Source organism: Lissotriton vulgaris, chromosome 11 (assembly GCF_964263255.1).
Source record: "Lissotriton vulgaris chromosome 11, aLisVul1.2, whole genome shotgun sequence".
Taxonomy (NCBI): Eukaryota; Metazoa; Chordata; class Amphibia; order Caudata; family Salamandridae; genus Lissotriton; species Lissotriton vulgaris.
The window spans coordinates 212,270,652-212,293,167 of record NC_141699.1 but is presented as its reverse complement, the minus strand read 5'-3'; the positions used below and the strand labels follow the sequence as shown (position 1 = coordinate 212,293,167).

The following is a 22,516-nucleotide window of genomic DNA, read 5'->3' as shown; positions in this document are numbered from 1 at the left end:
GCAGTAAAAGACTTTAGTGGTAAACAGCCCACTCTAAATTGAAAATACCATTTACGATCAAGAGGCTTTATGATAGCATCCCTATAATATTCAAAGCTCTGTCATGATTTTGTTAGTAAAAAACTCCCCGTCAACGATGTACACTTATTACTTTTAATTGCATTGTGTTCAACCAGTTTCTAGTATCTTTCCTTAATTGAGTCCCTTGATGGAAACTGGGAGCTAAATGGTGATTCCCACAGATGCGACAGACCCATTCTGGCCAGAAGATTTCTGATATCACTTAACCAGCTAATTTTGTGGAAATGATCAGCATTGTCCTTAAGACCCTCTGTATTACATTTGCACAGACATACAGTTTTACTAATAAAACTATACAGCGCACAAACGATAATGTGTGGAAAAGGCATCACCTAGTGTAGTGATTCGTTTTGATCAAAGTGTGCTTGATTAGTGCTTTTTTCAATCTGATAGCTTCTGAAATATTTGCACAGTTAATTTACAGACATTTACATTTTCTTGTGTGCTAGAATAAAATATCATACAGCCTTCCTCTAGCACACCTCCAGTACCCAGCATGATTTTGACATGAATCCTCTTGCTTTGAACTCAGAGAAAGAAAAGTAAACACCAAGCTCCCTCAAAAGACAGGGCCCAACATTTGACCTCTGTCTTTACATGAACAGTAAATGTGACAAGATAAGAAGAAAATGTAAAGTCCTATTTGCAGATAGCGAGCACTCATGGAAGAATACTGCAAACAGGCTATGCTCCACTGGAGGGACAAAGACATACTGGACAGCCTAAAACAAAGGCAGCAAATGGAACGCAACCAACTGTGAGTTACAACAAATAAAGCCAATGATAAGCAATGGGCAGAATGCATTCCCAGGGCAGCTTTCCGATTGTTTCCGAGAAGTCTGTGAGAACCAGACAGCTGCATTGTCTGGTAGGCTTTGACCTAAAAAGAAATTCTGTACAGACAGACTACTTACAAAGTATAAGATTTACAAGTCTTCTTAAGCTACTGGTTACTTAATGCCACACAGGTTTTAAATGGTGTATGCAATATGTTTTAGCTAAACAATCATTATAGAAGGTACATGTTGTAGAGTCCTCCACAGCCCCGGAGCATGCAAATCAATACACCACACATGGAGCTCTGGATTGTAAGTCTTTACACCTCAGCATACAATCTCTTTTGGCTCTCTGCTTACGCCATAACCATTAATAACCACACCTTAACAACTCCTAACCAGTTCCGTACTTCCTCTCCTAAGTCTGCCCAGAACCTCAAGGGCCCTGGCACAAATAATCTCATGACACTACATCTCCCCCTTGGAAAATAAAAAGTACAAATAACAGTTATATTATATCTCTTCAATGAGTCGTTGAGGAGCTTGCACTAGTCGACCCGGAACGAGTGACACTGAGTGGTTGATGCACTCTTTTCAGGCACTGATAGTTAAGGTCCTGATGCTTGATCTGGAATGTTAAGTGGAACAGCCTCGTTGGTAGGTGTAGGAGCTGATGACTGAAGGTGTACATGTTTGGAATGTGATAGGTCCCATTTGATGGAAAGTCTGGGCCATTACGCAATCACCATGTGTCCTTTGCACGTCACAACCCTCAGAAGATCGACAGCAAATTCAGTGCATGTTTTTTTGTTTTCGCTTCTGCCTAACCAGGATTGAGTCACCTTTAGCGAAGACTGTCTCTTGGGCTCTCTGATGCCTGTCGGTGTATGTCTTTATCTTGCACTTTTGAAAAGTGTCTGTGACACAAACCTTGTAAGCACTCAAGAATTGCTCTGCTGTCCATTGTGGCAGTTTGGTTCCGATGGCTCTCCCAAACAGCAAGGTGACAGGGCTTTCTCCTGTTGTGGAGTGAAGAGTTGAACAATAAGCACAGAGGGCTTGACAGTTTAGTCCTCTCAAGTGATGCTCGCTGAATAACCCTTTTGAGGGTACCAATAAGACATTCTATGACACCATTTGCTTGGGGCCACAGAGGTGTATTCCTCTGATGCTTGACATTCATTTGGACTAGGAACTCTCTGAACTTTTTGCTGTTGAACTGTGGACCTGTTAAGTAACCACACAGCTGGATTACTTAAGTATCTTTATTGAGCTTAATAAATGAAAGAACAGGTAGTGCCAGAAACACAACCGAAAGGGTCCGCAATCAGTCAATAACTGCCAATCTCCCTGGAACACACTTACACACTACTGTTCTAGGCTCGAACTCCAACGAGCCTTAAAGTAAAACTTACAATACAAACAAGAGCAACATAACACATCCCCCCCTTACAAAATATAACAATAATTAAAAAAAAACAATAGAATAATAAAAAAAACATAATAACACACAGGACACCCATCCAATAAAACTCACATGACATATTCATTCAACCACAAAGGTAACATCCTTTTCCTCTTGGTGCAAACAGTATCCTCCACAAGGCCTGACTGCATATTATCGTCAGTGCCACAAGCACCATCCACCAAAGCTTTACTCACATCACCATCCACCACCAACTCATCCACCGACCCTTCTCCTTCCCTTAATTGAGAAGGCACAGCCGAGACATCCACATTACAAGGACCATTTTGAGACTGTACACCATGCTTTTCCTCCAAAGCCAAACGAGATTGCAAATCGCTATTTTCAAAATAATCTTCCACCCAATCAAAATCCCTTGCTACATCATTTCTAGACTCCACTCTATCATGATCCAAGCTGATATCAAATGCAACATCCTTGAGATTCCACACTTTCCCATCATCCAATCTAACCGAGTTTCTAAAAACTTCAACCACCTGTTTAGCCACATCAAACTTGTTCTCACCCTTCTGGACTTTAAAAGGCTTCTTAACACAAATCCAGTCTCCAACCTTAACCTGGGTATCTTTAGTACCATGATGTTTGTCATAATATTCTTTGCTCTTAGAATGCACATTTTCCAAATTCCTCCTCACCTCATCAATTGACCACTTTTCCAGTTTACCTCCAAACATCCATCCCGGGCTAAACTTACACCTTGGAGAACTGCCTCTCAAAATAACAAAAGGGGATAACCCTGTACTATTGTGCACAGTAACCCTGTAAGACCATACCGCCTTCTGTATTTGCACCTTCCAATCCAACTTCTTATTAATAGCAGCTTGCAAAATTCCTTTAATTACTCTATTGAATCGTTCCTCAGTGCCATTACCGCTTGGATTGTATAGAGCTGTGGTTTTATGTTTAATTCCGCACCTTCCAAAATAATCCTGAGCTAATTTCAATCAAAATTGTACACCATTGTCCGTTAAAATGTTTACTGGCAACCCTTCCATTGTAAAAATCTTGTCCAAAAACTTAAGAACAGTTTGGGTATCTACCTTCTCCACAAATTTAACCACCGGCCATTTCGAAAAAAGATCAATGGCAACCAATCCGTACTCTTTGAGTTCCCCCACCGGACTAAAAATGTCCACAGCAACCGTCTCCCAGGGAAAACTGGGAATTAATCCCTCACTCATCACTGGTTTCAAAGTCCTTAAAGACTTGTCAGCTGAAGTACAAACCAAAGTTGCCCCCACAAAATCTTCTACCTCGGGCCACCAAAACAACTTTTTGACAGCTACCTTAGTCCTGACTATCCCAAAATGTCCTTCATGACACATTTGTACAATCCTTTTCCGTAAACTCACAGGAGGAACAATTCTGTCTCCTCTTAGTAACACATCTTTTTCAAAGGATAACTCCAAACGTACTTCCCAAAATGGTTTCAAACCATCAGCAATGAACCTTTCCTTAGGCCAACCTTCACAAATAAACTTAGACACATCAACCAAAATCTTATCTTTACCATGCTCTCTAGCCCAATCTTCTTTACTAATAGCAGGAACTCCAGAATCTTGAACCAATGACACACTGAAACTTCCCCACGGATCATCTACACACTCCTCCAAAGGTGAAGGCAACCTGGATAAACAATCCGCCACTACGTTATCCCTACCTGGCATGTAACTCAACTTGTAAATATACTCCTTCATACACATTGAAATTCTTGCAAGTCTGGCTGATGCCGTAGCAGTCCCTTCTGTAGATAAAATATGGACCAACGGCTTGTGGTCCGCTCGAATATGTACCATCTTGCCCCATACAAAATCACAAAAATGCTCTAGAGCCCATGCACAAGCCAGCGCTTCTCTTTCTATGATGGGATATCTACCTTCAGCTGGTGACAAAGCCCTGGATGCAAACAAAATAATCCTTTCTTTCCCGTCACCACCAACCTGCGAAAGTACTGCACCCAATCCCTTATCACTTGCGTCAGTAGTCAGCAAACAATCCAAATTAGGGTCAAAACTAGAAAGTGAACTCACTTTCTGTAAATCCATCTTAATCTCTACAAACTCCCTTTCACATTGCTTGGTCCACTCAAATTTCGCATTCTTCTTAAGCAATGATCTAATGTTATAAACTTTCAAAGCAAAATTATTAATGAATTTTGCGCAATATTCTGCCATCCCTAAGAACGATTTAATCTCTTCTTTAGATCTCGGGGCAGGCGCAGCCAAAATATTTTCAACCAAAAACACCTTAGGTCTGACACCATCCTCACTAATCACATGACCAAGGTAGGAAACACTCCTCTCTCCAAATTTACACTTTGACAATTCCACTGTCAAACCAGCTGTACTTAAAATTTCAAACACTCTCATCAACTTAGAGTCATGGTCCTCTTTGTTAGTTCCAGTAATAAGAACATCATCTTGGAAAAAACATATACCTTCCATTTCACCAAATAACTTATGCATTAAACACTGAAAAACAGCTGCAGCCGATGCCAGGCCAAATGGCATTCTCCTAAATTGATAACATCCGAATGGCGTGATGAACGCCGTCAGATGTCTCGATTCTGGTTCCAAAACCACCTGGTGATAGGCAGCAGAGAGGTCAATCGTTGAGAACCATGTTGCTCCTCTTAAAGATGAAACCATCTCATTTATTTTTGGTAAAGGGAACCTTTCTATGACAATGTTTTTATTTAGATGGCGTAAATCAATACATAAACATATTTTTCTGTTGGGCTTCTTCGCGACAACAATCGGAGAAATCCATTCCGACGTGTCCACATCCTCAATGACCCCCTTAGACAAAAGACCTTGAATTTCTTTCTTCACTTCCTCCCTTATTAACATGGGGATGGGTCTGACCTTGTGCACTTTTGGCTGAGCGTCCCCTTTAAGCATAATCCTGTGCTCAAACCCTTTCAATTTCCCCAACTTTTGACTCACAACATTGGCAAATTTATCTTTCAAAACATCCTCTATTTTGCTGCACTCATCCAGTACCAGCACTTTCTCTTTACTATTTGGATCTAGGATGATATGAAGGTTTTTCTGGTCATGCCATCCTAGCACAGATGGCCCCTTTTTTGCTATATATAATTTTCCTCTTGTCATTCTTCCTTTAAAAAGAAAAGAGAGCCATCTAAATCCTAACAAATGTATCCTCTCACCCGTGTAACCCACTGGGTTCACATCAGATGCGTTCAGATGATCCCCTATTTTGTGTACTAATTTCTTTCTCCACACTTCTTCATTTACAATAGTATATGGGGATCCAGAATCTGCATATACCTTAACCATTACACCACCTACAGACAAATCACAACTTGGTTTCCCTTCCATTGCCTCATCGCTGATATTAAGCATATAGTTCCCTCTTACATTCTTTACACACACCTCATCATCATCATCACTCTCTTCTGCATTCAATTCCTCACTCCAAATACATTTTACATTACTACGTCTGCGACACATCTTGCTAAAATGTCCAATTAATCCACATATGCCACACTTCTTCTTCAAAGCAGGACACATCTTGCTGAAAGCCAAATGTTCCCGGCTGTCGCAACAATAACAACTCCTTTCCTCTGCATTTCTTTCTCTTCCTTGACTCTTAAATGGTAGGCTAGTTCCTTTCCCTTGGAATTGTCTGTTCGTGTTCTTTGAAACACCCTGGATTTTAAATACTGCTGATGCTGTCTTTTCAGAATCTTTCTCTGTATCCCTAACCACATTGGCACATCTACCCGACATTTCAGATTTCCTCATAATGGCAAGTACGTCATCTAAAGGTGCGTCTCCATTCACCCATAACCGATCTTGTATAGGTGAATTGTCATTGTGCATGACCAGTTGGACCCGGATAAGATCATCATGTAGGTTACCAAATTGGCAGTCAATTGCCAACTTCTTCAAGTCATCCACCCATTCATCTACTAATTCTTCCTTCTTTTGCTTCCTTTGGAAGAATGTATGTCTCACTACACCAATACACCCTTAGGTGCAAAATATCTGTCCATATCATTCAAGGCATTTTCAAAGTCACTCAAATCTGCATTCACAACCTTTTGCATACGTGAAAATGTTTTTAACCCTTTGGGACCTAGTGAATGCAATAATATTCTCTTCTTTTGTTCAGCCTTCATTTTCCCTGCTTCGTCGATAGCACAAATGTAATTAGTAAAATATTCCTTCCATTCTACCCATTTGATCTCCGGCTGCGATCCTGTGGACCAGAAAGGCTGTGGAGGACTTATGGTAAAATTCTGTTGAGCCATATCCTCTTCAACTTCAGCTCTCGTTTGATCACCTCTGTCCATAAAATGTGCTTCCAACACAAACCAAGTCTTTGGACCTTCTTATTAAATTCACCACGCAAAAAAAATATGCTATTAATATTATAATTTTTTTTTTAAGTGTCCCGACTTCCTCACCTGTTCTTTCCGTTTATTGTGTATATTCCATCTTAAATATCCTTCAATTCGCCGAATATCGTGTTTTCTTAATTACCGATGTTTCAGTTCACCGAAGATCATGTTTTTTTAATTGCCGATGTTTCTACTACTGATTTCTCCCCGCAAAATGGCGGCCACGCAAAGGTCACGCTACATGACCCTGCGCAATGACATCATCACGCACGTCGACGTCTTTGTATTGACGATGCGATGGCTGGCAACACTCGCGCTCAATGCTGCTAACACTCGCGCTCACGGCAGAAATTCAAATGATGCAGGTCAGTTTCAATCGATTCAAATAAGTTAACACAGGTGACAAGGATTTGTTTTTCCTACCTTGAGAGTGCTATGAACAGCGCGCAAATGGAGATTAGAGTAAAATCAGTTCAAGGAATATTTCACAAAAGTTCAGTTTTTTTTTCCGTTACAAAGTTCTGTCAAATTGTCAAAATCCATATGTTAGCTTCTTCCTTCATCCGTGTTTTCCCTCGTCGCCACTTGTTAAGTAACCACACAGCTGGATTACTTAAGTATCTTTATTGAGCTTAATAAATGAAAGAACAGGTAGTGCCAGGAACACAACCGAAAGGGTCCGCAATCAGTCAATAACTGCCCGTCTCCCTGAAACACACTTATACACTACTGTTCTAGTCTCGAACTCCCACAAGCCTTAAAGTAAAACTTACAATACAAACAAGAGCAACATAACAGGACCGTTGCCAGATTTGAGAATGTTGCGATACCCCATTCTGCAAAATTGTTGTGGAGCCGCTGAATGACCTTGTCATGGGTTGTTGATAATAAATCCTCTACCAAAGGGAAATATGAGTATTCATCAATGAATATCATGAGGTGATGTCTGCTTCTTAGGGGCCCATAGAAATTAATTGCAATCCTTACCCAAGCCTTCGTAGAAAGGTCAGACATGATCAGGGGATGTTGAGTCACTTTGGGGGAAAGGCAGTTCCAAAGATGAGGCTCTTAAATTCCCTCTCAACCTGCTCATCTATCCACAGGAACCACACTGGGTCTCTTATAAAGCCTAATTATTTTTTCTGATTGCCCTCCCAGATATTTTATCATTTTTGTTATATCCTCCCAAAGTACTCAAAGAGTAGTTAGTCTAGCCACAGACAGAGGAAATATACAGCAGAGTTGAAAGCGCCGTGCACTTCACAAACACTAGGACGTTTTATTTACTCCGTTACTAGTGCGCTTGATAAAAGACACGCATTGCCATGGAAATAACTAGCAGGTCACGATGTAGTCCCTTCTTTATGTCTACACTGCTTATCCTTTTAGTTACAGTCTCTAAACAAAGCCGGAAGTGTCCATGTATCGGCCAATCCTATCGCTCCATTAAAGAAAAAGCAGATGCATTGCCAATGATTGCGACTAGCTATGCCGCGCCTCTTCTTCGTAATTGGCCCTGTGGATTAAACTTAAAACCAATCCGAAAGTAGAGCGACTCCTCAATACAGAGGAGGGGTGGCGCTTGCCGCTTTACCTATGTTGTGTCTTCCGGGTGGCGTGTTTAGTCTGTAGCTGGACTGTGGACTGGGAGAGATCTGCACGGCTGTGTCGGTGGTGAGCCTGTGTGTGTGTATTCGACAGTTGAGTTATTTTCATCTCCCTGCCATGGCGCTACTCCAGCAGCACCCGTTCAAGCCTCTGCCAGCTGACAAACAGATAGATACCTGCAGTTTTTTGGAAGCCGTGTCACACTTGCCACCCTTCTTCGGTGAGTTGGTAACACGTCGGGCCGTGGGCGGGTTTAAATGCCATTGGCATAGCAATGGACAGCAGTTCAAGTGATAATCCTGAATGTTCACCTGTTGAAGTGTCAATCCAACTTTAGATGGCACCTGTCCCAGAATCACTTCAAGGTATACCAAGTTGCTTGACCACCTATTTATGTAGTGTGATACCTATAATTACGTCTTTGCGATCACGGAGACTATAGGGTCACACTGTCTCGAACACTTTTAATATAGTGGTTGGCTGTCATTGAGTTGCACCGCTCTTGTTGAGGTCACATATCATTGGGTGCTTTTGCCAGTGAGAAGGCACCTGTTACATGGGCTACACCTGCAACAGAAACGTACACCTCTGGTAAAGCATCTGTCTTCCCGTTACTTACATTTTGGGGGGATTTTCAGACTTGAGCTACTTATTTTACAAGCTAGTTACTGTCTGTCGTCAGTTACAACTTTTATATAGACCGGTCTCAGGATCACCCGAATCCTTAGAATAGCACATGCCTCTTGTGAGTTACATCATTTGAATCCACCGGGTTAGAAGGTTAGTGTCCTCGCCAGTTGCGGGGACTGCGGCACTTTAAATCGCCTGGAGTATGTATCAGGTCCTTTTGAAATTTGTGCCATCTTTTTTATATGTGAGTAACTCGATTTTTCAATGCACATAGGAGTCCAGTCTTGGGTGTAATCTTGTATGTAGGCGTTTGCTTTCCCATGCCCCAGGGAGACCAGGCGTCCTCGTTTTGCCAGGCCGGTCCCTGTTTTTAACCACCTGTCCCAGCAAATTTCAAGTAATTTAGCTCATGTCCCGGTTATTAGAGAGGGTCGACTGAAAACGGTGGGAGGTGTTTTTTATGTTTTACAAAGCAGGGATAGTTAGCAGTTGTTTCAAGAAAGCAATTTAATTAACAGGCAAGCTACTGGGCTTAAAAATTGCATTTTATGTATGTTCTTACTGCCTGTTCTGTAATTCTCTGATGAGGAGCGCTCTCATCACTTGAAGTAAAATTGTAGTCCTTCTATTTTTGTGAAATGTCCCTATTTTTGGCTTTAAAATTCTGGTCACCCTACCCGCACTTGTAAGATCTCACCTGGGTGCAATGACGTGGGTACAATCATTGCAGATTTAATGGCGTAGATACTTAGACTGCCATGTCTCTATTCATTTTGAGGTAAAGAGTTGCTCATCAGCGCAGTCTCACTCCCCCCCTGCCTCTCCCATGTTGCTCCAGTAGACAGTCAAGTAAATTGCATGTTCTTTTAAAAATAATTGTTTGACATTTTAAATGAGGCTTAAGTATGATGCATCTAATAAGTGAGGATGACGATGCTCTGAGCAGTGCACTTTTGCGAAACCGGAATTACTCGTTAATGCAGTGGCCCATTCTTTTGAGTCATCCACTTAAATATCGTTTACTGTGATCCTCGACTGAAAATGCGTGATTGGATGTTTTTAAACGTCCTCAGCATTCCTTATCAGCCACGTTTGCTGTTCCACCCATAACATGTTCTTCTTTGGTTTTAATGCCGATGAATCATGTGCCATTTGCGCTCTGTGAGATGTTGGCCAATTTTTGTGGTTAGTATTTTGTGCCAAGGTTTAATATGCTTCTATGAGACCATTTACTTTTTATCTCTTAAACATGTATATTTTCGCTGCTATTGATGGCCGTAAATTGACATTTTTGTAGATGCTGTTGCCCACATGCTGTCAAAAATGTAGTTTTAAAATTCTCACATCGTTTTTCTGATAGCACTTAGTTAGTTAATCCCTAGAGTTGTATACACTTAAATATATATTGTACGCCTGGCCAAAGCATTAGAAGCTGAGTTAACTCGTTTATATATAGTAGCAGAATTTTAGGGCAAAACAAAATAACTAGTACACTGAGTTAATGTGAGCAATGTTGACCACTTGGGTGTTTCTCACGACAGCGCTTAAAAAATTGTCTTGCAAGATACACTAGATACCCACGTTTTATTATAAACGATCATACTGTAAGCAATCATCCTTCTGGGAGGGTGGTATTGAACAATAACATTTCAGCTAAGCAGTCTATTGACAAATGTAACCATGGATGCCATGACTCGGTTAAGATCAAGAAAAAAAAGATATCTCTATCTTTTTAAACCAGTACTGTTTGACCACAGCTATTCCTGAACAGGATCCTGCATCAGACAATCAAACCATATTATCGATTTCACAATATGTCGGTTTCTGTTTCTGAACAACAGAGGTGAGTTCACAAACTTTTGAATTGCACATAAGAGACACACTTTTAAGCCACTATTGTCATTACCAGTCACCTCGCTATGCTAATTAAAACGGCCATGCACCACCGCCCACAGAATCAAGAAAGCGCAATCAGTCTGTCAATCCTTTACGTGTCTGGGAGAGGTTTTTCTGTGGTGATTTTGTGGGTGATGGCACATGGCCTTTGTTTAGTTAGTGGAGCAATTTGTCTGTTTAATTCCTATAACATGCGAGACTCCACCATGCTAATCAGTTATCCAACCCCAGCACAAGAACTTGGAGGCGTTTATATACTTAAGTTATCGAATGGCTGATGTGTATCAAGACCAGATCTTAAAAAATATAAACTAGTCGTATAAGACTAACTATATGACAGTAGTGACTTAAAACTCCTTCCGCAAATGTGTATTATTGTATTCTTAGGGTATTGTAAGATGGTTGACTCAGAGGTGGATACTATCTGTGTTTAATATTTCAGGGATTACCTATTGGTGCGATGTTTGAACCAGAACCGTTTGAAAAAAATTGACTAGGAGTTCACAAGCTTATTTTGTTGAACTTTGTTTTCGTAATGAAGGCACTACTGCTGTAGGTGTTTGAGATGGGGCAGTGCTCCTTTGTAAACCAATCTTCTACTAATGCAGTATATGGGGAAAACACTTGGGGTATGTTGGTTTGCGTTTGACCTTGTACATCTTTCAGTTTTGTGGATCAACCATATCCATGTTTTTGTCCATTCATACATCCAAGGTTGAAAATGAAATGTCCCAACCCTTAAGTACCATTAATGATAATGTTCTGTCCTTTTTTTTATTTTTAAGAAATCTGTTGTTAATTTACATTTTCTCTTATTATCCTACTCTTAGTAGCCAAGCACCTTGTCTGTAGTAGTTACACAGTTAAGGATTGAATCGTGTGTTGCCAGAGTATCTCATGCAATGCTACTTTTTCCCCCTAGCAGACCCATCCTAAGTGAGACAGATCGCTTCAACTGTTTTTTTAAGAGGATTTTTGTATTCTTCATATTGGCTTCCTTCATTTGTATGAGGAAATCCACTGTTAAGACTATAAAGCAATAAAGAGTGTAATTCCTTCAAAATTCACCCCCCACGTACGTGATCTTTTTTTCAGAGCACTTCACTTGATCAATACTCCAATAGGAAGCAGTTGTGACCTATGTAAGAATCATTTGATGCCTGATAAATTGGGTTAATTTTAAGATATTTTTAGTAATTAAACACATCTTGCTTTCATGGGTGTCTCTTCTTTTAGCGTCAGCTACAATTTCAGACACCGAATGTCTCTTATAGCAATTATTTGGAGGTAAATATAACTTGGATATGAGGAATGACTTGCTGTTGAGATGAGATCCTCAGGAGTCAACGTGTTGCTGAGAGCTGCCCTAAAATATTTGCAACACCAAACGGGCCATTACATCACATTTGACTCTTAACTTAGAAATAATAATAATTATTAAAAACATTTAAAATCTACTTCAAGTTGAAGCACAAGCTAGTTATTAATGTGCTTTAAAACAACCAAAACTGCTCTCGATAGTGTTCAACTCATTAAGATATTCATCCACTGGATGATCGTCATGAAAATGTTTCAGACCAGCTAGATTACACAATAAATATTTCTGCATTCTCCCGAGAGACTTTCTGTTGAAAGTTTATTCCACAACTCTACATTGCTACCTTAGATATACTAGTCAAATGCCTAATCAGTCAATTTAGACCATTTGTTTACCTTCCATCCTCCATCTGTACCGAAAAGTGCTATTCTTACTCCACCAGCGTCCTCTCCAGATGTTTTTCTTGTCAGTACCCGTTTCCATTATGGGATTAATTTGGACCTAGTTTTCTTCTCGAAGTAGATAATGTCTCGTCTCCACCTAGGGGAGATAGTCCATTGTGGGTGTTGTTCACCTGCGAAAACAGGGGGCTGTAGGAGAGGGGGGGGAGATGAGGGGCAGATCATCCTGATGGGGTAGGGGACAGCGGGAGAAAGGAGGGAGGGGGACAGGTAAAGACTGGGGCAATGCACAGCCGCACACATGTGACATCTCATACATTAGTGACACTGTCTTCCTGGATGCAGAAGGGCGGTGAAGGTAGGCGTGAAGGGCTCCTAAAGGTCTACTCAACGGTGCACAGTCATTAACCCCCGAGCCAGCACGAAGTCCTTCTGTTCGCCCCATTCACCTGTTTAAATGATCAAATCAGTTGGCTATTGCTGAAGGGTGCGGGGAGTCGCAGCATCAGCGGGAGACCCCTTTGACCCCACCGCCAAGTTGCCTGTCTCCGTCTCAACCAACGGAGAGCCCTGGCTTGACCTACCATCTACCTCTTTGCTAATAACACAGATAATATCCACCATGTTGCCCCAAAGCTCCTAGTCTCTTTCCGCATATTCATCTGTGCAGACCTTCCGGAGACAACATTCCTTGGCCACAGCCCACTCCAATAGGTCAGCCCTCCACTTATTTCCTATCTGCAGCACCGGGCTCACCTAGCAGATTACAGTGCGGCTCCTGGCAGTCCCAGTTGGACAACCTTATCTCGCTACCCTTAGGGAGTGGCAGCAATCCCAATAAGCAGTGTTGTACTGTTAATTCAGATGTTACACCCTTCACTCTGTACAGCTCCTGCACTATCCCCCCACAAAAAGGTCCAATGTGCTGACATGTCCACTTAACATGTGTAAAGCCAGCTGGGGACGCCCTTCATCTTGTGCACCGGGCAATACGTGTTTGATACAACTTGTGTAGTCGCTGCGGTGTATGGTATGCTTTATGCAAGTCCATAAAATTGTGGCAATTTAAACCTGGCATTGCCAACCACCTCCTGCAGTTTCACTCATGTGCGCCTCCATTTTCCGTCGCTGGGGGGGCTCAACCCAACTTATCAAGAGTGGGTGATAAATCTGTCTGCATATTTAGGGTAGTATATAGTCTGGTTATGATAGCTTTGGTGGAACCGGGGTCCAGTAGCACCCAGAGTTTTCGATTTACTAGGTTCCACAGGGAAATTTGTCCGTAGATCCCTGGCTGTGTGAGATACACTAGCATACTGCAAAAATTGTGCGGGACCTATACCGCCCACACCAGGGATACCAACAATCTATCCAGCTGTTTAAATAAGGAGTTTGGTAGGACACTGGACGAATTTTGCATAGTGAATAAGCATCAGGGCAGGTAATAACATTTTACATTGTGCCACTTTTCCCATTACTGACAACGATGTCACTTTCCAGAACTGTATAGAGGACGTGAGGCCCACCATCACCCGGCCCATATTCAATTCGTATTGTTGGTGTGAGTCATGCATTTTCTGCATCCTAAGTAATGAAACAGACTTGGCTACCACAGCAAACTAACTGCAGGGAGATTAGCTTCCTCGCTGACTGCTAGGGACGCCAGGGGGAAAAGCACTGTCTTGTGTCGGTTGACATGAAAACCCAACACTCGCCTGAAGTGAGTCATAAGAAGCAGGAGGTGGGGCACAGAGGATCTTGGTTCCGTCACATATATCAGGGTGTCGTCTGCATACATTGACACAACCTGTCACGTTACTTACACGCACGTCCCAGTTCCTCAGTTCAACCCTTGGGTGTATAGTTAATGGCTCCTTGGCAACCGCAAAAAGGAGTGGGGACAGCGGGCATTCCTGTCTAGTATCTCTCTCAATAGTTAAAGTGCCTGGCACAGTTTGCCAGGTGCACACCCTTGCTCTGGGCGCCTGATACAAAAGGCAGACCCATGCCAAGAAGCCAGGGCTCGTACCCATAGCTGGTTCTATCTCTGCAACACTATCTGCTTTTTGGTCACCATTTGCTATGACAGAACCTGGCCTCTTAAGACTGCCTTTAGTGCCTCCCAGAGCACGGTTAGGGAGTTGACCGTGTCTTTATGAATTTCAAAATAGTTGCTATTGTTTGTCTAAGGAATTCACTGATCATGGCTGTCTGTCTTTCTGGTAGCTTAAGCTTTATTCGTATCTGAGCATGGTTGGATAGTGTTGAGGGAGAATTTGGGCCTCCGCCAGGCTGTTTGTGTCTTCAGAGTTGCTTCTTCCCATAGTCTAATGAGCAGCAGCAGGCAATGAGAGTTGTCACCTTCTGTGATGTAATGGAGGGTAGAGCAGTGTAAATCTATAAAGGCAATCTTCTAGACTCCAGTAGAGGGTACACTAATAACAGTAATTTCTTATGTAATATAATGCAGCTAAAATAAACAGAGTAATTTCCTGTACACTTTTGTATTGTAAAGATATCTGAGCAGTTATCTTCTGCATGGTCACATAATTAAATTGCTATGTAACCCATAAAAGGGTTAATAATAATAATAATAATAATAATAATAATACAGATGCTTGTAAAGCGCGAACAGCTACCTCTGGGTGAGGTGTCCCGGCGCTAACTAATAGTTCAGTTATTATAATTTCCTATTATATAACGCAAGGTGAACTTGGCTGATTAGTTTGGTGTAATCTGATGCAATTTAGTATGTTTGTAGTTATTGTCTAATCTTAGGCTGCTGAAGACTCATTCATTTGCGGATTTTGCCTTAATCTGAACTTTGTCTACTCAATTAATTATGGTTGGCCTGTTAAAACGAGAGTTTGTTGTTAAAATGTCTTTAATTTAGAAAATGATAACCCCTTTAATAATTTAATATTATATATAGGCTAAAACTTTTTTTGTTTTAAATTTATTCCCAACCCTCAGGTGAAGAAATATATTGATTTCATCATCTTCGTTAATACAATTTTTAACTTTTCTGACCCTACGCATTTTCAGCAAAACATGTACAGATTATCAGGCATTCTGTCTTTTAAAAATATCTTTATTACGTTTCCCTTTGTCACATAGTCGCATACCAGGGCGCTATAAGTCATATCAAATTATGTCCTAAAAATCAATACATATCCTTCACATTCAGTGTGGCTCGTGAAATTTGAAAGTGATGGAGCTGAATCCCCATCCTGAACTGCACCATTCAAGTGAGCATATTGACTGCCTGATCCCTTCAAGTCCGAGGGGTTTGTGGTTCTTCTTGAGAAAATGTGCACAAAAGGTGCCTTGTGCACACTTTTTTTTAAAACCAACTGCGCAAACGCTGTAGGTTTTATGGATACTACTGAGGGGTCATTCGTAGAATATCTTTGTGTGGTGCTTCAAGCAAGTTGGATACGCCATATTGGTTTTTGGAGGCAATTTACATGCTTCCCTTTATTAAATGAGGAGTCCAACAAGACTATGTTAACACCATCATTCAAGCAAGTGTTAAAGCTGTAGGTGGTACAGGCAGCGCAAATAATACTGGTATTCAATTTACCATAGCGTCCTGTCTTTTTTCAGAAAGTATAAAACTCCTCTTATTTCCATAATTCCTTATAATTAGGTGATCACTCTTAAAATATGACTTAAGGGCGTGGCCGAGACAGCGATGTGAGCAGACGCGTCTCGTGCGAGCTCCGTCGCCCCGCTGCTCCATTAAGCTTGCTTCAGCGTAGTCCGGGGGGTTTCTATTCCTGGGGACCCCCTATGCACTGCCGACCCTGCCAGTGATCCCTTCTGGCGGCAAGCCACGGCTGTGGAAACTCACGCTGTCACCGATCGGAGCCCCGGGACCCCCGCGATCGGCCGCTGGCTGCCATCTTGCCGCGGGGTCCGCTGCCGGGACGTCTGGACTGGCTCCCACGGAGAAGGCCGACATAGCGGTCCGGGTGAGGCGCCGGAGCACCCCTGGCCCCACCTGCGGCTACATTCCACCAGCGGAACCTGCCTGCCGCCTGCTGAGACGCGCCGAGGCTGCTGGAGCCGGGCTGCCCCCAGCGGGGAACACAGCAGCGGCCTGGACGCCGCGACTACGAGAGTCCCCGGCTTTGGCGGGAACAGCAGGCCCGGACCGGAGAGGTCACCGGAGGCCCCCTCCCCACGAGACCTGGTCACGGCTCCATCGCCCGTCGCTGGACACAACTGGTGAGCTGCAGCGCGCCACCCCCCCCCCTGTCATTTCCCGGAGGGGCCCGGCGATAGAGGGGTCCGACCGCGGGTCTACCCGCCATCTTCTCCCCTCGGTGGAGGACCGGCTCCCTAGTGCAAGCGACCCCCATCTGCGTGCTCCCTGCTGCCCTGGGCACATAGGCGGCGGGCTGGGAAGCCGATCGGAAGCCGCGTGTTGGTGAGGCCCGGGCCTTGGAGGGCCCCAGCGCTGCAGGACACATCCCCTGGCCGTTTCTCCCCTACAGCCCTGCCGAGCCTGGTGGGCTACTGACTGGACGACCCTGTCTCAAGCTAGCAGGGACCCCGGGGGCCTCCGCCATCTTCTGCCTCACGACCAAGTCTCCCCTGACCCTGGGCTTCCTATTGCTGGGATGCTGGGACGCTCGAGGGGGGCCCTCCTGGACACTCTCCGGCCGCTGCTGCGGGGCCGACTGGGCACCGTGCTGGGGGAAGGCCCTGATTCAGGCGGGACCAGGAGGTTGCATCACGCCACAAGCCATCGGAGGCCTTCCGCCTGTAGGCCCCAGGCCCTGACTACCGTGGGGCGTCTGCTGACAACGATTTCCCGACGCCCCCTGTGCCTACACGCTGCCTTGCCTCCCCGGCTGAGCCATCTGCCCCCGCTCCAGCGGCCCCTCTGCATCCTGGACTCCTACTGCTCGAGCGCGTCCCGCTTACTATCAACGGGCTGACCCAGCTTCGGGCTTGTGAAGGCCACAGCTCGCCCCGCCATCTTCTGCCTCGTGGTCTTGACCCCCTGACCGTGGGACCTGGGCTGCTAGATCACAGGGGCACCAGCGCGGCCTCCCTCGGACTCTCCCCCACCACGGACCAGGGGCTGCGTGCAACAGCTGGCCCTGCCCCCCACTGCCCTTTGACGCCCTGAGTGGACCATGACCCGCGGCAAGGGGAACAAGCCGGACCCCCCGCCAACGACGACCAGAGGAACATCAGTGGCTTCCATGTGGGGCAAGGCGGGTTCGCCATCATCCTCCGGGGGCCCCCCATCATCATCATCAGGGGGGAAGCCCCCACCGCCAGCCGACTCTCCACCGGTGACTCAGGCCTTCATGTCCTCCTTCATGGCTGATTTAAAGTCTGAGATTGGGTCCCTCAGGACGGAGGTCCACACCTGCGTCAAAGAACTACGCAAGGAGGTCACTGACCTCGGCGACCGGGTTGACGGCCTGGAAAAGACGGTTGATTCCCGCACCGAGGACCTGGAGCAGATCTGGCAGAGAGTGGCGACCCTTGAAGAGCAACATATCCAGCTCCAGATCAAGCAGGAAGACCTGGAAAACAGGGGGCGCCGCAACAACCTCCGCATACGGGGTGTGCCACTTGGAGAAGAGGGGACTGATACCATGGCCTATGTGGCCCTACTCCTGCACGCGGTGTGGGGCGAGGAAGACTCCCCCTCACCGCGCCTCGATCGCGCACACCGAGTCTTCGGAGCGGGAGGTAAAGCGGGCCTCCTACCCGACATTGTCACCAGACTCCACTACTTCACGGAGAAGGAGGCCATACTGAAGGCGGCTAGGGACAACCCGGACCTGCGGTACGAAGGCCACAAGATCCAGATCTTCCAGGACCTGGCCCCCACCACGCTCCACAGAAGGAAGGTCTTCCGCTTGATCACGGAGAGGCTCCGGACCCTCAACATCTCTTACCAGTGGGGACACCCTTTTGCTCTCATCTTCAGGTGGGAGGGCAAGCGCAGGGCACTCAGGTCCTACCGAGAAGCGGCACAACTGCTCGATATGCCGGAGTCCCCGGATCACAGCCCAACCCGCCCTCATCACCCGGAGAAGGCTCCTCCGCGCCCAGAATGGTCCACTGTGCGCAAACGTCGACGGTCCCCCCCAGTGGACGCCCTCTCTGCCTCGCAGACCAAGCAAGACATCATCGCTCACATCCGCTCCCTTGAGGGCGACCGCGAGGAGCAGGCCTCCCAGCTTCTCGCCTCTGGCTCTGAGGGTGGGGATCGTCCTTCGACTCCGGAAGGCCGCTAACCATTGCTACTGAGACTCACGCTGCCCTGAGCATACACTCGCCCACTGGGCACATGGATTTGTCTTCCTGCGCCATGGTGGCCTATCCCTACTGTTCTTGGGGGAGGGGCTCCCCCCCTCTCACTAGCGGGCCGCCTCCGCGGCTTCTCCCCCCCCAACCCCCGCCCCCCCCTGTGGGGGTCAGAAGGTATGGACGACACCCTTCGCCTCTTCCGGGCCATGTACCGCATCACTGAGCCCCAGCGCCCTATCGGCACCTGAACGGACCATGTGGACCCCACGACTCGAGGCACCCCCGGACTACCTTGCGGCAGCGGGGTGGACGAGCTGCGAGACGACTGAATTCCATTTCATCTACCCAGATCTCCGCTCCCTCCCTTTGTCCCGTAGGAAGTGACATTCCTGAGTTCATCCAAACCCTCGGGTAGAGGATGTCCGGTATCTGGGACAATGTACACTGGCCCTGTTGGCCTGTTTTGGTTATACTTCTTCTCTGCGCCTTTTTTCTTCCTTCTCTCTCTTCTCTTCCTACTTTTCTCTCGCACTGCCCTCTCTTACTATTCTCTCCCCGCGCTTGCGGAGGGGTGGCATGGTGGGTCCTACGGGGGTTGGCGCGCTGGAGGCGAGGCGAGGCTGCCGCTGCCCTGTCTGCGGGGGGATTTGCTACGCTGGGTCTTGCGCGGCTCCACTCCCTCTTAGTGCTATGACAGCGAACATCCCTACACCCTTGAAGGTTCTCTCCCTCAATGTCAAAGGGCTCAACTCCCCCAACAAGCGGAATCAGATATGGCTCTACCTCCTACACCACTCCCCTGACATTATCCTCCTCCAGGAGACGCACCTTCTCAAGGGAGACACCAAACGCATGGCGCACCCTAGATACCCCACACAGTTCTGGGCATCCTCTGACTCCAAGACAGCGGGGTGGCAATCCTCTGCAGGGCTGGCATTAGACGGGGACCCGCGAAACCCTTCAAGAGCGCTGACGGGCGTTTCCTCCGAGCCACGGTGCAGGTGGGCTGTGTACGGCTCACCCTAGGATGTGTATATGCGCCCAACCAGTCGCAGGACAAATACCTCCAGACACTTCTGCGGGATCAGTTCCCATCGGGCGACCCTAACGTGATCCTGGGCGGAGACTTCAATCTTGTCTGGGACCCCGAGCTGGATCGTGCGGGGGGGCCCCCTTCAATGGCGCGGGAGCAATGTCCTCTACCCTTAGAACGCAGCTTACAGACCTGGGGCTCGTGGATGTGTGGCGCTACCACAACCCGGGGACCCGGGACTACTCCTTCTATTCACACTCCCATCGGACATACTCCCGAATCGACTATCTCTTCACCTCCCTTGAATTGGCCCGAGACTCCTTTGCTGCCGCTATATCCGACATTTCCCTATCGGACCACGCCCACGTGGAACTTTTGCTACAGGACCCCCTGGCCCATGCCACTCGTGAACGCAGATGGGTGCTCCCGCCGAGAGTCCTTCGGGATGTGGTAAATATTTGATTTACCGTCCTAATTTCTATGCAGGTAAGTACTTAAACAAAAATAACTCAATCGGAAAGAAAGAGGCAGAGTCCGTGGTGTTAGAGTTCTTAGGGGTTTTATTCCTTAAAAAGGAATGGTCATGGTACCAGATCGGATATCGGGTTCCTGCCACCACTGGGGTGCAGGAAGGGATAGAGCAATATTTTATTGACAATACATAGCTTATATACTCAAATCATATAATAGAAACCAATACAGTAGGCGTAACAGCTGAGAGAAACAAGATAACCGCATACACGTGGTAGTGATACGTAATTAGAAGGCGTGAACATAGAGGTGTGTGCTAGAAACGTCATATGTAAGTGTCACAAGTAGGTGGGTACAAAGCAGAATATTGCAATGTCAGCAGAAATCTGAGGTCTGGATGCGCGCGCAGCTGCATGACGTGTGATTGACGCGAAACTGGAGGGTGCAGGGGACTTGACATTTACACTGGCGGAAAGAGACAGAAGTCTGGCATGTCAGATCAACTCGTACCTCTATCATATCTGGTATCTGATGTTTAGGAACCATATTATCTAGAAGGAAAAGGTCTCTGGGGCAGAAGCTATTCTATACTGACTGTGAGTGCGTGTATAAGCGTCTAAGTGTCTGCATGAGATGCGAGGGGGCATGGGCCTACCATGGTAACAGAGGCTATGAATTACTTGCACGGAGACAGTGAGGCCGGGCCCTTTGCTCTGCAGCTGGGGGGATGTTTACTTAAACTAGTAGGTAGGAATGCATTTTCGAGGAGCGGAACAGATAATTCGAAGGTTGAATTCAGTCTTGGCAGGCAGCAGGCTGAGCTAAGCGCCGTTAGCCGCACAGGGAGTAAGGCAGAGGTCACGGGTACAGAGGCAGCCCAGGCTGAGGCGTTCCGAGTTGGAAGGCAGAAAAAGGCTTAATGGCAGAATTCAGGGCCTACTTCGCCAGAGCTGAAAAACGTGTAAAGTACACCACAAAAAGACGTTGGCATAGCATACTTAGGAACGGAATATTCAACCCATTCAGGGTGGATCTGAAAGAGGACATGTTAACGTTGGACGCAAATGTATTTGCGTCTTCATAGCTGGCACAGGAGGGAAGTTACATGCACTTTAAGCTGGTACATGGAGACGGTGGGGTACACGTTAGGGAACATTACTTGACCATAAAATTTATATTTCCTCATTCCCTCCTTGTTCCCTACGGACCCTTCATGATATATCGATCCTCATGAATCGATCAGATTGTTCTTGTAATATCATTTGCTCTTCTTTCTTCTTTTCGCGTTTTGAGTGAAAACTGGAATGTGCAATGCACGATGTGGCGCACAGACCACAAATCGCTGGCCCACACTGTAGGCACAGGCAGCAACTGAATACTATGACAAGGGCAATGCCTAGGAAGGATAGGATCTTCCATCCCCAAGCGGTCAACGTTGTCCAGAACCAACCGGACCAAGTCCAGGTGCCTGGATTCTGATGTATCAAACTTGCAATTTTATGAAGACGTGTAATAGCTTGGTATACCGTTGGCGCGTTTTCTGGAATGAAAACACAGCAACTTGACCCGATGACCTTACAAGCTCCGCCTCTATCTGCCAAGATGACGTCAATAACAAGACGATTCTGAAGAACAACAACCCGCATGGCGGACTGCTCCTCTGTTAAGTTGCCTAGAGCGGAGGTAGTTTCATTCACTACTGCTTCGAGTGTTCTAGTTAATCTACGTATTAGTTTACTGTTTTGGACGGGGCCTGTGAAGAAAAAGAATCCTTTATTGAAATCTGTGTATTGCTCCCATGCCGTTTCAGTATAGTCGACAATCGGGAGATCTCTTCGGAGTCTATTCTTTACTAGATTTGTATTTCTGTGATAATCAGGAGGGGCTAGAAAAACAGGTGGCAGAAGGAATGCAATGTAACGGGTACCATCCCAATCTGGAGGTAAGCGTATGTATGCAGTATGGCCACAAACAAAGTAGGAATGACGAGTAGCTCTAAAGGAAGACTTGCCATGATCACTGAATTCGACCACAGTGGTACATTTACTATGACCTAAGTGTACTGAACCCTTCTTTCTGACACATAAATCACCAGTGACTGGTAATACTGACATAGCAGGGAGAACTGGTGCAGCTTCGGATTCAACAGTAAGAATCATGAGGTTAATTGT

At 45.7% G+C, this 22,516-nt stretch overlaps 1 protein-coding gene across 1 annotated transcript in view; it reads left to right on the top strand.

Annotated features, from left to right (window-relative positions):
* The first annotated feature begins 8,270 nt into the window (after nt 1-8,270).
* GLTP (glycolipid transfer protein) overlaps nt 8,271-22,516 on the top strand; it is a 318,369-nt gene continuing 304,123 nt past the window's right edge. Inside the window, exon 1 of the mRNA XM_086943122.1 lies at nt 8,271-8,537. Within this exon, the coding sequence (XP_086799248.1) occupies nt 8,435-8,537 (103 nt within the window). The 5' untranslated portion in view covers nt 8,271-8,434. The remainder of the gene's footprint in view (nt 8,538-22,516) is intronic.